At 49.0% G+C, this 14,917-nt stretch overlaps 1 protein-coding gene across 7 annotated transcripts in view; it reads right to left on the minus strand.

The window, feature by feature from the left end:
• The window catches only part of LOC140424813 (disco-interacting protein 2 homolog C), an 803,805-nt gene extending 803,466 nt beyond the window's left edge, over positions 1-339 (minus strand). For 6 of the 7 annotated variants that reach the window (XM_072508265.1, XM_072508267.1, XM_072508266.1 and 3 more), the window contains exon 1: positions 78-338. In XM_072508265.1, the coding sequence (XP_072364366.1) occupies positions 78-162 (85 nt within the window). In that variant the 5' untranslated portion in view covers positions 163-338. Of the gene's footprint in view, positions 1-77 lie in introns of all 7 variants that reach the window. The other variant, XM_072508262.1, reaches the window with a different exon arrangement.
• Positions 340-14,917: the final 14,578 nt, after the last annotated feature.

The raw sequence follows: 14,917 nt of genomic DNA on the forward strand, positions 1-14,917 counted from the left end.
GAGATGGAAAAGGAACGAACCCCATGGAACGAAAGGAGAGGGAGGAAAGAGGAAGAGGAAAAAAAATCCGCTTTTACCTTCAGATAATTCCAAATCCAGCTCGGCTAGCTTCGCCCTCACCTCGAGAGGAAGAGCCAGGCTGTCAATGCTGCGGTCCGCCATTCTCTCTCTGTCTTTGTGTCCAAATGACGAGGCCACACTTCAGCACTTTGCACAGGGTTAAAGGAGATGCATGATATTGTTCAGGAGGAGGAGGGGGGGGATCTCCACCGCTTCACACCACCGCCATGTCTGCGTGTGCTCTGTCTGTATGGAGGAGGGAGGAAGAGAGTGGGGGTGGGGGGAGCAAGCAGAGCGCGCTACAACACAGGCGCGCGCCAGGAGAGCACAGCGCGCGGGGGGAGGGGAGGGGAGGGTGGCGCGCGCAGGCAGGCAGGGAGCGAGCCCGCCGGGACAACCACCAGAGGGAGCGAGCGAGCGAGCGAAAGGTGAGGAGGAGGGAGGGAGGAATTGAGAGAGAGAGAGAGAGAATGAAAAAATAATGTGAGGTATAAAGAAACAATATGTCGCTGGGTGGGGGAGAGATGCTGCATCGGTGTGCGGGAGAAAGAGACAATGCATCGGTCTGAGGCAATGATACAATGTATCTGTGAGAGAGTGATACCATTTACCAGTCTGCGGGAATGATACAACGTCTGCGTGGGAGAATGATACAATGTATCTGTGAGGGAAAGATAGAATTTATCTGAAAAGGGCAGAATGTATCTGTGTGAGAGGACAAGTAACCGGAAGAAAACCCTTTGTATCTGTCAGATAAATGAAATGTGCATTTGTGAGGAAAATTTATTAGCAGTACCTGAGAAAAAAAGACTTATTGTGTAAGATAGGGGAAGTAGATGGAGCGTTAAGAAGGAGAAATATGTCCAAGAGTAAGAAACATGTAACTGTGCGAGAGAGCAGATACTGTGTATGCCGGAGAGGGAAAGATACAAATACACTGGAGACAAAGAAAGGTACCCTGGCTCTGAAATTACAGGCGTATTAAAAAGCTTTGTGCATTTGCTCAATTATTTTAGCAGAGGTGTTGACCTATTCGTTTTAAGTAAGTTAAATAAGCCTCCACGACTAGAGTGAGAACTTCAACGAAATGTGTTGTGTTCTCCCATTGCTGTCTCACGAGTAATTTTATAATTAAATATATATGTGCAAGGAACAAATCTGTAATGTGTTCTGAGACAAAGACAAACCAGAAAGAAACAATATTTCAGAGACAGGGAAAAATGTTTCTGAGAAAGATACCATGTTTGTAATGAGGAAACAAGGTGAGAGAAATATAATGCACCTGCATAATACAGAAAAACTACCTGAAAAGAGACATTTCCATGAGAAGCAATCATTCTAAGATAACAGGAAACATCCATGTGGGAGAGAAACAATGCATCTTAGAAAAAGATGCAGTATACTGGGAACAAAGGGAAAATAATGTCTCTGTGAGGCGTTCACAATAAGAGCTAGGGAAATATGCAAGGTGTTTGTGTGAGACAAAGAGAAACATTACATCTGAGAAAGAGGATGGAATAAGTGTGAGAGAGAAAGATGCAAATTGCCTGTGCAAAACAAAACAGAGCAATATAGAGCGTAAAGAAAGGTACAGAAAGACATGGTGAAAAAAATAAAATAGGATGAGTATGAGAAGACAACGAAAAACAATCTGCCTCAGAGAGATAGCCACAGGAGTGAGAAGACAACATGGATGGAAAATAATCAATATGACTGCTGAAATTAGAGGGAAACAGTAGGGGGAAAAAAAACATTTTTGCTTTTTGCCCAGTTTTCAGGTGCAAATTCAGCATTTCACCTACCAATTTCACAGAAGTGCACCCAAACTGTGGGTGGCACCACATTGACTAATAAGAAATAGCAGCAGGAGTAGGCCATTCTTGATTTTTATTATGTCGTAGATATGGGTGTCGCACCAGCATTTATTTTGCATCCCTAGCTGTCCTTGAACTGAATGGCATGCTATATCAGAGGGAATTTAAGAATCAACCATGTAGGCCAGACCAGGCAAGGACAGCAAATTTCCTTCCCTAAAGGGCATTGGAGAACCAGATGGGTATTTGCAACAATCGACAATGGTTTCATGGTCATCATTAGGCTTTTAATTCCAGATTTTTATTGAATTCAAATTTCACCATCTGTCGTGGAGGGATTTGAACCCAGGCCCCCAGGTCTTGCTCTGTGTCTCTGGATTATAGCCTCCCCTCAAACCAGTGCTGCCAGTATTAATGTAAGCCTACTTGTGACGATCAAGATTATTATTAATAAGAACACAACTGATCTGATGTGGCCTTAACTCCATTTTCCTGCCGATCCCCCAAATCTTTGACATCCTTGTCAATCATAAACCAGATTAGCATATGTAAATTTCACTTTAAATATGCATTTTCTGTTTTAAGCCAGATTCACCCATTTCCTGGAATTCATCCCCCTCCCAACTCCCACCCCGCCAAGTCAGTACAACATGAAGCCAACGGGACCACTACTGGTCTCCACAAACGGAGATTGAGGCCATTGGGGCCCCTGGGTGGTCAGAGACATGACTACCCCCAGCACCCTGGCAATGCCAAGGGGCCTGAAGGGCGGTCATGAAAGGGGAGTCTGAGCAGGGGACATGATTTGGGAGGAGGGGGCCTGAAGGGAGGGCATGAAGGGATGGGTGCCTGAAACAAGGACATGAAGAGTGGGAAGCATGGTAGCACAAGTGGATAGCACTGTGACTTCACAGCGCCAGGGTCCCAGGTTCGATTCCCTGCTGGGTCACTGTCTGTGCGGAGTCTGCATGTTCTCCCCATGTCTGCGTGGGTTTCCTCCGGGTGCTCCGGTTTCCTCCCACACTCCAAAGACGTGCAGGTTAGATGGATTGGCTATGATAAATTGCCCTTAGTGACCTATAAGGTTAGGAGGGGTTATTGGGTTACGGGGATAGGGTGGAAGTGAGGGCTTAAATGGGTCGGTGCAGACTCGATGGGCCAAATGGCATTGTATGTTCTATGAAGGGGGTGGGGCCTTTGGCGACCCACAGTGGGGTTTTGCTCACTTAGATGGGGGCACTGGTGGTGGCGATTGGTGGAGGGCTGATACCAGTGAATAGGCGGCTTCTCTGCTGGGGGTAGGTCTGTCGTGTTTTCTTGAGATCAGATCATGTGGAGCCAACCTTGCTGATATCTTTCGATCCCGGATATCTCTTTCCAGGCAGAAATCACCCCAAACTCCAAAAATGGTCAAAGTGTGAGTGGATTGTAATCTAGATCATGTCGACTCACCCAGTGGGAATCGCACCACCGTTCCCGCCAAGGACAACATTAAGAAATATTTTGAGAGAATTGCACCCACAGCCTCTACTGCTCTCTGGGGGAGAAAACTGCAAACACTCTAAGAAAAAACAATCTTCCTCGTTTCCATCTTCATTGTGAGACCACTTATTTTGAAACTGTGCCTTAAAGTTCTAGATTTCCTCATGAAGGGAAACATCCTCCCAATACCTACCCTGTCAAGTCTCCTAAGATTTTTGTATGTTTCAATAAGATCACTTCTCATTCTTCTAAACTCCAAAGAGTACAGGCCCAAACTGCTCACCCGTTCCTCGTACGACTACCCCTTATTCCCGGAAATCAACCTAATGTACCGCCTCTGAACTACCTCCAGTGCAAAAATGTCCTTGCTTCAGTAAGGTGACCAAAACTGCACACAGTTCTCTCAGTCTCTCCAACGCCCTGTACAGTTTTAGCAAGACTACTTTCATAATTTTACACTCCAACTAAGGTTCTCCTTAGACATAATTGGTGGCATCTCAAATCAACACTGTTCTCATTAAAGTATTAAAATAGGAGTCCTTGCTTGCCTAATGGAATGATTAGAAAATTGCTGCATGGGTGAATTTGATTTGCTCATTCGTAAACCCTCCCAGGAAAAGATGGTCTGTGCGTTCAAGAAATCTGCTTCAGCAGTGATATATATAAATAATTCTCCACCTCCATCAAGGTACATTTCTGGTTGCCATTTTTGGCTACTGGAGAATTTAAAGCCACTTTTGGCTATCATGGCTGAGTTTAGAAAGTCTTTCATGCTAAATACCTGTTGGAGAGCTGACTTTTGGCTTCGGCAACAGAGATGAGAGTGTTGCTGAGATTATCACAGCAGAAGCAATAACAAGCATGGATGCACAGATCTCTACTGGCGCTAAAAAAGGACAAAGGAAGCCTTACAGCATGCAGGAGGTTCTCAACAGGATGTCTTAACCCATGTGACAGAGAAGCAGTGAATGAGGAGCTGTACTTCAGCAGACAGACAGTCACTGACCAACATAACCTTTGCAGCAGGAACTGGCGCCAAATACAAGGGTAGCACCGCCTATGAATGTGAATGTCCTCGACTTCCATGCCTCAGGCTCAGTCCAAGCTACAGCAGATGGCGTAAAACATCAGTTAGTTTTCTGTACATACGGCTTTCTAGCAGGTGATAGGTGGCCTCTTCACAGACGGCAATACATCACTTTGCTAATGCAGGCTGTTGATCAGGTGGAAAAAGCTGTCAAGCTTCACTTCCACCTTTCAGTTTCCACAGCAGTAAGTGCATTCATGTTTCCCAGCATTGCACATACCAAGAAACAGCCACATTTCCTAACAAGAACAAAGAACAAAAAAAAGTACTGATATGCCATCAATGAACACACGACGAGTGGTGAACGTAACTGAGGCTTTAATACACTAAACAGAAAGCCTCCTGGCCTCTGATCCCGAACTGGATCAGAGGCGGAGACCGGCCACCTTTATGCCGGCCCGAGGGGAGGCGGAGCCATCGGTAGTGGTTTACCATACTACACATAATACAGTGGCCATTTACCACATTACACGTATTATACTTTACAGTGGTATACCACAAGTACAGCAGAGGAACAGGTCCGTCGGCCCTCCAAGCCTGCGCCGATCACGTGCCCTATCTAGACTAACCGCCTATATCCTGCTATACCCTTTCTGTTCATGTATCCATCTTGATAACCCTTAAAGATAGCTAACACATCGGCCTCAATCCACCTCACTTGGTAGTGCATTCCAGGCCACCGCCACCTTTTGTGTAAAAAACATCCCTCGCACATCTCCACTGAACCTATCCACCCCCGCCCCACCCCCACTACCCCCATCCCACCACCATTTTGAACTTGTGCCCCCTTGTAATTATCATCTCCACCCTGGGAAAAAGTCTCCAACTGTTCACCCTATCTATACCCTTCATAATAGGTTTCACTCTGACTGTTAGGATAATCTGCCTCATGCCAATGTTCTGGCCACCCTACATTTTAGCAGGACTAATTTATGAGCTCCTTCATCAGCAAGCTATTTCTAGGGCTTTTCTCTTCCTGGCGTACTGCAATTCTCCCAAGCAAACCACTCTAGCCTATTCAATAAAGTGTGCATTGTGCCTCTGAGTTGATGTTTATCAAAGATAAGGTCAAGTGATGCTGTGCAATTTTGAGAGCTGTTCTTTTCCAGCTTCTCACTTCTGGGTGTTCTGCATTTTCTTCATCTGCAAACAAAGAGAGGGGATATGATGAGAATTTTGAGTCAAGGATAAGCAGAGATAGATGAGGGCTTGCTAAGAGCAGCTGGACTTTGTCACGCACAGTGCATGTGGGTGAGATTTCATTGAGAAAAAAAAGACTTCAAGTTGGCCAGGAACCCTGCAGAAAACTTGCTCTAGCCTCACCACTTGCAGTGTTTCATTCACACGGTCTGCATTATCCTCTCTACTATTGCTCATGAACATGTTCTGCAAGAAAGAAGGCAATGTGTTATGTTAGCCTTGTGAGATATGCATGTTAAGGTAGAATAGTATGTGAAGAGTGGCAAAAGCATGAGAAGGCAGACTTCTGGTGGCGGCGATGGAGTGAGCAGTCGCATATTTGGTCGCTCCCGCTCAAGGTGGTATTTTTCGGTCCTTTCCCCATCTGAAGAGTGAAAACTTTGGATGGAAAGAGGTGTAGGAGTGCCAGGAGATAGTGTAACTCCTCTGGTGTGGCTGGTGGGTGGGTACACAAACTAGGAGTGGGTCGAAGGGAGCTGTTGGAGCAGGAGTGTCTTTGTGGTGCGCCATAGGATATGATGCCGAAGGGCAAAGGACCTGTTCTGCCTGCCCAGTGGTCAACAGAGCAGCTGGTGGACTTTCAAACACTAAATTCAGTCAGCAGAGGAGGGAGGCCCTGGAGGACGTGGCCAAGGTGGCGGAGCCACTTAAAGCAGGTATTGAGAGAGTGGAGCAGAGGCTGGAATCCCAGGGCCGGGCGATCTAGAAAGTGGAGGAGGCGGTGGGGGAGCACGAGGAGCAGCTGGCCTCGTTGGTGGCTGAGGTGGGGCTGATGCGGGAGACCCAAAAGAGGCTGAAGGAGAAGGTGGAGGATCTGGAGAACTGCTCCAGAAAACAAAATTTGAGAATCGTTGAGATGCCCGAAGGCATTGAAGGAGCGGAGGTCGACAGGTATGTGGCCAAAATGTTGGAGATGCTGATTGGGGAGAGGGCTTTCGACCAGCCTCTGGAGGCCGCTGATGAGGAGGCTGCAAATGGGCGAGCCGCCAAGGATGATGGTGGTGCGGTTGCACCACTTTCTGGATGAAGAGACGATTCTTCGGGGGACGAAGCAGACGAGGAAGTGCACCTGGGAAGGGAATGAGCTGTGGGTGTACCAAGACCTGGGTGCAGAACTGGTGAAGAGGAGGGCCGGGATTAATCGGCTCAAGGCTGCCCTCTTCATGAAGGAGGTGACGTTTGGAGTGCTGTACCCCGCCTGCGTCTGGGTGACTTTCCAGAATCGAGAAGATTATTTTGGGACGCCTGAGATGACAATGGAGTTTTTGAGGGACAATGGACTGGCAGGAAAAGGAGGACATTGAACTTTGGAGAGGTTTGTGCGAATGTTCTTTGTTCTTGGGAAACTTTTTCCCCTTTGAAATGTTCTGTTGAGTTTGGTGGCGGGGTTTTTGGGGAGCATTAAGGGTGAGTGCACCTTTTTCTGTTTCCTTGTTTTTTGGGGGAGTGTGGACAGGGAAGGGGAATTGGGGGGTTAGGATGTTTGGAGCAGATGGAAGCAGTTTCTTGTAGGGAAACGAGTTTGGGGCATTGCTAATGGCACCTCTGCCGTTCTCACCAGCCAAATACTCCGTGAGCCCAGTGGTGATGTCAGCTTTGAGGGTATGGGGGCGGTGGAGGCGGTATTTGAGACTGCAGGGTGCCTTGGTGTGTGCATCGATCTAGATAATCAATGGTTTGCACCAGGAGTGCTGGATGCAAGGTTTTGGTGGCAGGCAGGGATTGAGCGATTCAGGCAGCTGTTCTTAGGTGGCAGCTTTGTGAGATTAGAGGACCTGGAGGAAGAATATGAGCTGCCCAGGGGGAATGCTTTCAGGAATATCGGGTCCAGGATTTTGTGAGGAGGGAAGCGCCGTTATTTCCCGGGTTGCCGGCCTTGGGGCTGCAGGATAAGGTGTTGTTAAAGGAGGAGTTAGGGGAGGGAAGGTGTTTTAAGGTCTACAAGGAGCCATTGGATTGGGAGGGGACCCCTGTGGGGACATAAAGCAGAAGTGGGAGGAAGAGAAGGGTGGGGAGGGGGAGGCTAGAACGTGGGAGGAGGCCCTGCGGAGGGTGAATACGTCTTTGTTGTGTGCGAGGCTGAGCCTTATTCAGTTCAAAGTAATACACAGGGCGCATATGATGGCTGCGCAGATGACTAGGTTCTTTGAGGGAGTAGATGACAGGTGGGGCGGTGCGGGGGGAGACCTACATATCATGTCCACATGTTTTGGGCATGTCCGAAGATAAAGGGGTTCTGGCAGGGGCTTGCAGACATAATGTCCGAAGTGTTCGGGGTAAAGGTGGCCCCGAGTCCAGAGGTAGTGATATTTGGAGTATCAGAAGACCGGGGAGTCCAGGGGGCAAGAGAGGCCGATGTCTTGGTCTTTGCCTCCGTGATAGCTGGAGACGGATTTTGCTTGGATGGGGGTACTCGGAGCCGCCGAAAGCAGGTGTTGAACCCGTGTCCCTGGTGCTGTGAAACAACAGGCAAACCACTGTGCTACTGTGCCGCCCATGGGGACGGCAGGACGGGAGGAGTGGGCATGGCAGGGTGGTGGGGGGGGATTGGGTGCTGATTATTTATTACGTTCTATAATTTTATTTCTGCTTTTATTTGTTTCGTTTGTTGTTTGTTTACGCAAGTTCCTGAATAAAAATATATATTTTTAAAGTGTGAGAAGGCATTGGGAGCATGGCATTAGAAGAAGGAGGTGAACTGAAGTCCACTCTCATTGGGGGAGAGTATTAATTGTGGGATGGAGGGTTGTGGGAGTACCGGCATTTCTAGTAGTGCAAGATTATGCACAAAGTGTTGCGAGCGTTAGCAGTCTTACTTTAGCAACACTGGTAAGGTCATTAAACGTTTTTCCTGCATTGCTGCTAATTTCTGGGGCTGATATTCCTGGTTTTGACATGCAATTCCACTTGTTTACTGCAGTCTCATAACCTTGCAGTGTGCTTTCCTGTCTCTTGGTGAGAAGAAGGCATACTTCCTCCTGCTGACCTCCTTTACTAGCATCACCTGTGCTGCAACTGAGAAGTGGAAAGGGCCTAGATGATAATCCTTGGTTTGCCATGTCTGGTCGTTGCTTTCCAGTTGCCTGTAATTAAAATGCCCTTTTCCTTAAACTGCCTTTAAATACGCCAAGTATTTCCCTCCCACCAGTTAGGTGATCTGCCAATCAATAGCAATCACAATAATCTCTACTATTGTCACAAGTAAGCTTACATTGACACTGCAATGAAATTACTGTGAAAACCCCTAGTCACCACACTCCGGTGCCTTGTTGGGTACACAGTGGGAGAATTCACCTGACAAGCACATCTTTCGGGACTTGTGGGAGGAAACCCACACAGACACGCGGTTTTGTGAGGGCCACAAAGAATCCAGCACGAGTTTTAAGGATACAAAGAAATAACATTTATTTACAATAACATATATATGTGCAACCTCACTTGCTGCTCACTCCTTCCTGCTGGTTCCAAACTGGCCAGCTTTATTTATACAGGGAGTCTGCTAATGATTTCTCCGCCCCCCTCATTGGGGAAGCTCATACTCCCACAGGTTGTGGGATTGTCATTAGTCCCCAGCCAATGGTAAGCAGGCAGGTTATAACACGGGGGAAACTAATACGGGCTGAAATACAAAAGCTATGATTTCCAAGCTTACTGTGAAGAACGCCATCCTCAGCACCATCATCTGAAGCAAAGACTCTTTTCTCTTTCAGTTGTTTTTCCCCCCGTTTTACCCCTCTGCACTTATCTCTCTTGTGTGCGTGTGTGTAGAGGGTGGAGAGGCAAGTCAAAGTAGGAGTTAGGTACTTATTAATATCTAACCAAATGTACCCGCTGTGTATTTCATCATTATTCTTGTTATAAATAAACTGTAATTGTGTTTCAACTTACAAACCTGGTAACTGTAATTATTGGGCAGCCAAAGGCCAAAGACTTTGGGTATTTTTATAAGAATTATTGATCAATACACTTGTGTTATGATTTAGTGACAAGTGGGGCTGGAATTGACCATGATATAATTTGGGGGCTCGTCCGGAATCTTTGGGACGACAGACAACAAAATTTGGGTTACAGTATAAAGTAAAAAGAGCACCAGGTTTGTAGTGATATAGCAGGTTGGCCCCTGAAGCTGCTAATGGTTTGCTTCAGGTGGACGACTTAACTCTGGTTTATTTAAAAGAGCTTTGAAAAAGCAAATTAGAACTAGAGCTTAGAAGGAGGAGAAAATTGAAGGGACTGTTCAACATTTAAATTTGAAAGAGATGCTAGGAACACAGGTGAGCCCATGAAGTAGTGGAGCATCAGGGATATTTTATGGTGGGGATGTTGAGCTGGGGAGGGATTGAGCCTAGCTAGAATGCTCTTATAGAGGGTCAGTGCAGACCCGATGGCCAAATGGCCTCCTTCTGTACTGTAGGGATTCCATAGATTTCCATAGTAAGAAGTCTTACAACACCAGGTTAAAGTCCAACAGGTTTGTTTCAAACACTAGCTTTCGGAGCACTGCTCCTTCCTCAGGTGACAGGTAAGAAAGGGTTAAATGTTTTGACAACTTCAAATGATGCTGTTATATACTATATTGTACTGTAGATGTGATTTAACAAACACTGATTCATCAAAGAACTCTGTCTGGGAAAGTTAAATTCACTATTATATTGACCATAAAACTTTGGAGATGCATTAGAGTACCTTTTCCATTGGTCAAAATTCCAGCAAAATTCAAAACAGTTAAATAAAAATGTACTCGGAAATTCTCCTGTTCCATATAATCTTAGAATCCCTACAGTGCAGAAGGGGGCCATTCAGCCCATTGAGTCTGCATTGACCCTCTGAAAGAGCACCCTACCTAGATCCACTCCCCTATCCTATCCCCGTAACCCCATCTAACCTGCACATCTTTGGACTGTGGTAGGTAGGAGACTGGAACCCCTGTTGGAAACTCATGCAGACACAGGGAGAAAGTACAAACTGCACACAGACAGTCACCCAAGGCCGGAATTGAATTCAGGACCTAGATGCTGTGCTAATTACTGTGCCACCATTCTGTCCTCATTGGATCCTGAAGAAGAGTCAGATTAGGCACAAAATGTTAACTCTGTTTTTCTCTTTCCATGGATCCTGCCAGACAAGCTGAGGTTTTCTGGCACTTACTGTTTTTATTGCAGCAGGAGGCTGTGTTGACAATTTAATTGACAGGTTTAAGAGGTTATTAAAGGATTATCTGTCTTTGATGTAAGTGAATCAATGTTTGTTTTTGCAACATACTGACTGCTTGAGTGGATTTAAATTTGCATGGTTATTAAGAAGAGAGATTTTTTCAATATGAAGTGTGTTTGAATGGCAGCTGTTAGACTGTGAGAATGTTTCTTAAATTTCAATTTCAAAGACATGGGCCGGGATTCTTACGCAATTGGCGGGACGGCCCGACGCCGGCGCCAAGAGCAGCGCGAACCACTCTGGCGTCGGGCTGCCCGGAAGTTGCGTAATCCTCTGCACTTCCGGTGGCTAGGCCGCCGCTGGCAGGGTTAGCGCCGCGCCAACCGGCACCGAAGAGCCGCCGTGCGCGGCGTGAGTTGGCGCATGCGCAGAACCGCCGGCTTGTTTCCTGCCAATGAGCAGGGGGTTTCTTCTCCGCGCCAGCCACGGTGGAGCCTTATAGAGGCCGGCGCGGAGGGAAAGAGTGCCTCCACGGCACAGGCCCACCCGCAGATCGGGGGGCCCCGATCGCGGACCAGGTCACCGTGGCCCCCCATACCCTCCCCCCCAGGGCCGGATCCCCCCACGCTCCCCTGAGGTCTCCGTTAGCCGCCCACCAAGCCAGGTCCCGCCAGGATGGACCATGTCCATTTCACGCCGGCGGGACTGGCCGAAAATGGGCGGCCGCTCGGCCCATCAGGGCCTGGAGAATTGCCGGGGGGCCACTGCGTGATCCCCGCCCTCGCCCGAAAACCGGCGCCAGAGAATTTGGCAGCTGGCGTCGGAGCGGCGGGGGGGATTCACACCGCGCCCCCCCCCCCCCCCCCCGGCGATTCTCCGACCCGACGGGGGGTCGGAGAATCCCGCCCATGGCTCCTGAGGTCTAGGTCTACCCATAGTTGATCCTCAAGAAGTGGCTATGGAGAATACATAGGGGACATGGAGAAGGCATTAATTAGTTTATGAGAGGGCACGGGGGATTTTTTTTTTGCAAACACTAACTTTATTGTAACATATTTACGGTTATGGGAACATTCCCTCACACCAACTTCTTTTTATGCTGCTTTCTCCTGGACTCTCAGATCACATGAGTATAGTAACTTCCTCTATGGCATCACAGACGATTGCAGTTAATCCTTTATGGGATTTAGTCTAAAATAAATTATAGTATAGCCAGGATCCAAAAACAAAATTTTCCTCCTGAACCATAAAATTGCCGTTTCTAATTCACATTTTCCTCTCATACATGCTGAATCTCCAACTTACAAAGAGGGCAACAAAATGAGCATGCCTTCAATATTGATCACAGTGACCAAAATCCGCCATGGTCGAATAAAGTATCCAAGTAGTGCATACAGAGAAATTCCAACAGCAAATGAAAGGCTCTGTAGTGACCCGGTTAGTGCCCAATGAGAAACAGCCACATACTCCTGGAGCAGAACAAAGGCTGACAATGACATTCCTCCATTCATCAAGCAAAACGGGATACCACAAAGATCTCATATGTAGGAGTAACTCCACTAACAATGCCAAAAATTATATCAAGAGAAAGACCTGCCAAGTAAACTTTCTTCCTTCCAAATCGATCAGAAAGTTGCCCAAAAGTGATTACACCAACCAAGACACCAAAGAAATATATTGAACTGGCCACAACAACTTTGTATGAAGCATCGCCAATAAGGAACCATTCTCCAACAACAGATGAGGAACCAGAATCAAAATGTACATGCGTTTGAATCTGAGTTTTATTCACCATATGAAGCCAGTGCTTAAAGATCATATTCATAGAATGCAGATGTCCGGATATACCAGGACTGGAGCGCGGAGGTGGCCAAGAAGAGGGTCGGGTACAATCGGGCTAAGGCGGCTCTGCATCGGAAGGGGTGAAATTTGGAATGTTGCAGCCGGCGCGACTGTGGGTCACTTTCAAGGACGGCCACCACTACTTCGAGACGCCGGAGAAGGCGTGGACCTTTATCCAGGCCGAAAAGTTGGACTCTGATTGAGGGTCGGTTGCGAGGGGATTGATGTGATTGTTGTGTTTTGGGGGAATGTTCTGTTCTGTTTGGTACTGGGGTTTTTTTTGGGTGCTGGGTGGGACAGGGTGAAATGGTTCGTAGTGGGGGTTTGGTGAGAGTGTGGGCGTCGGTGGTTGGAAGAGGGGGCCCCATTGGGGGGGAGGGGAGAGGGGAGGCCCGAGGTCTGGGAGCTGGGATCAGGCCGCGAAAGGGAGCTGCGCCAGAGGGGGCAAGGTGGAAAGCGCAGGCTTTTTCCCGCGCTAGGGAAGGAAGGGGTCGGGGGTCGGGTGGTGCTGGAGAGGAGCGCCCGCTGATGGACAGGAGGGGGAGGGGAGATTCTCACACGGGGGTGGGGGGGTCGATGGAGTGGCGGGAGCGGCCGAGGTCAGCAGGAGTCAGTGACTTAAGGGAGTGCTATGGGGGGAGCAACGCAGCTAGGGACCTATCTGGGGGGGGGGGGGGTTGGGGGCGGGAACTGGGTTGCTGCTGCATTGGCCGAAAGGGAGCTGGAGCCTGAAGAGAGAAGAATCGGGGTGGGGGACTGCCGCTGGGGGAACGGAGAGTGCGGGAGGCGCGGGGCAGCCCCCTGATCCGGCTGATAACTTGGAATGTGAGAAGCCTGAACGGGCCGGTCACGAGGGCCCGTGTGTTCGCGCACCTGAAGGACTGAAGGCAGATGTGGTCATGCTCCAGGAGATGCATTTGAGAGTGGCACACCAGGTTAGGCTGAGAAAGGGGGTGGGGTAGGGCAGGTTTTCCATTCGGGGTTGGATGCAAAGAATCGAGGGGTGGCGATTTTGGTGGGAAGCGGGTGTCGTTTGAGGCGCTGAGCATCGTGGCAGACAATGGAGGTAGGTACGTGATGGTGAGTGGTAAGCTGCAGGGGATGCGGGTGGTCTTGGTGAATGTATATGCCCCGAATTGGGACAATGCCAGATATATGCGGCACTGTTGGGCCGAATTCCGGATCTGGAGGCAGGGAGCTTGATAATGGGGGGGATTTTAATATGGTATTGGATCCAGCATTGGACCGCTCCAGGTCCAGGACGGGGTAAGAGGCCGGCGGCGGCCAAGGTGTTGAGGGGGTTTATGGACAGATGGGAGGAGTGGACCCATGGAGGTTTGTTAGGCCGGGGGCCAGGGAATTTTCTTTTTTCTCCCATGTGCACAAAGCCTACTCCGGATAGATTTTTTGTTCTGGGCAGGGCGCTCATCCCGAGGGTGGAGGGGACGGAATATTCGGCCATAGCCGTTTCGGATCACGCCCCGCACTGGGTGGAACTGGAGCTGGGAGAGGAGAGGGACAACGCCCGCTGTGGCGGCTGGATGTGGGACTGCTGGCAGATGAGGTGGTGTGTGGGAAGGTGACGGGGTGCATCGGAAGGTACTTGGAGGCCAACGACAATGGGAGGTGCGGGTGGGGGCGGTATGGGAGGCGCTGAAGGCGGTGATCAGGGGGAGAGTTAATCTCCATCAGGGCTCATAGGGAGAAGACAGAGGGCATGGACAGGGAGAGGTTAGTGGGGGAGATTTTGAGAGTGGACAGGAGATACGCAGAGGCCCCAGAGGAGAGATTACTTGGGGAAAGACGACGGCTTCCAGACGGAGTTTGACCTGTTGACCACAGGGAAGGCGGAGGCACAGTGGAGGAAAGCGCAGGGGGTGACCTACGAGTATGGGAAAAGGCTAGTCGGATGCTGGCACACCAGCTCCGTAAGAGGATGGCAGCGAGGGAAATAGGGGGAGTCAAAGATGGAAGGGAGCCACGGTTCGGAGTGCGACAAATAAAAATGAGGTATTTAAGGTCTTCTATGAAGAGCTGTACAGATCCCAGCCCCCAGCGGGGGAAGAGGGGATGAGACGATTCCCAGACCAACTGAGATTCCCGAGGGTGGAGGAGCAAGAGGTGGCTGGTTTGGGGGCACCAATTGGGTTGGAGGAGCTGAGGAAGGGTTTGGGGAGTATGCAGGCGGGGAAGGCATAGACAGGGTGATCTCCGGTGTATGGGTCGGGGAGGGCAAGGTGTCGGCAATACACCAGGAGATGAAAGAAGAGGGGGAACC

This window comes from Scyliorhinus torazame, chromosome 6, assembly GCF_047496885.1.
Source record: "Scyliorhinus torazame isolate Kashiwa2021f chromosome 6, sScyTor2.1, whole genome shotgun sequence".
In the NCBI taxonomy this organism is placed as follows: Eukaryota; Metazoa; Chordata; class Chondrichthyes; order Carcharhiniformes; family Scyliorhinidae; genus Scyliorhinus; species Scyliorhinus torazame.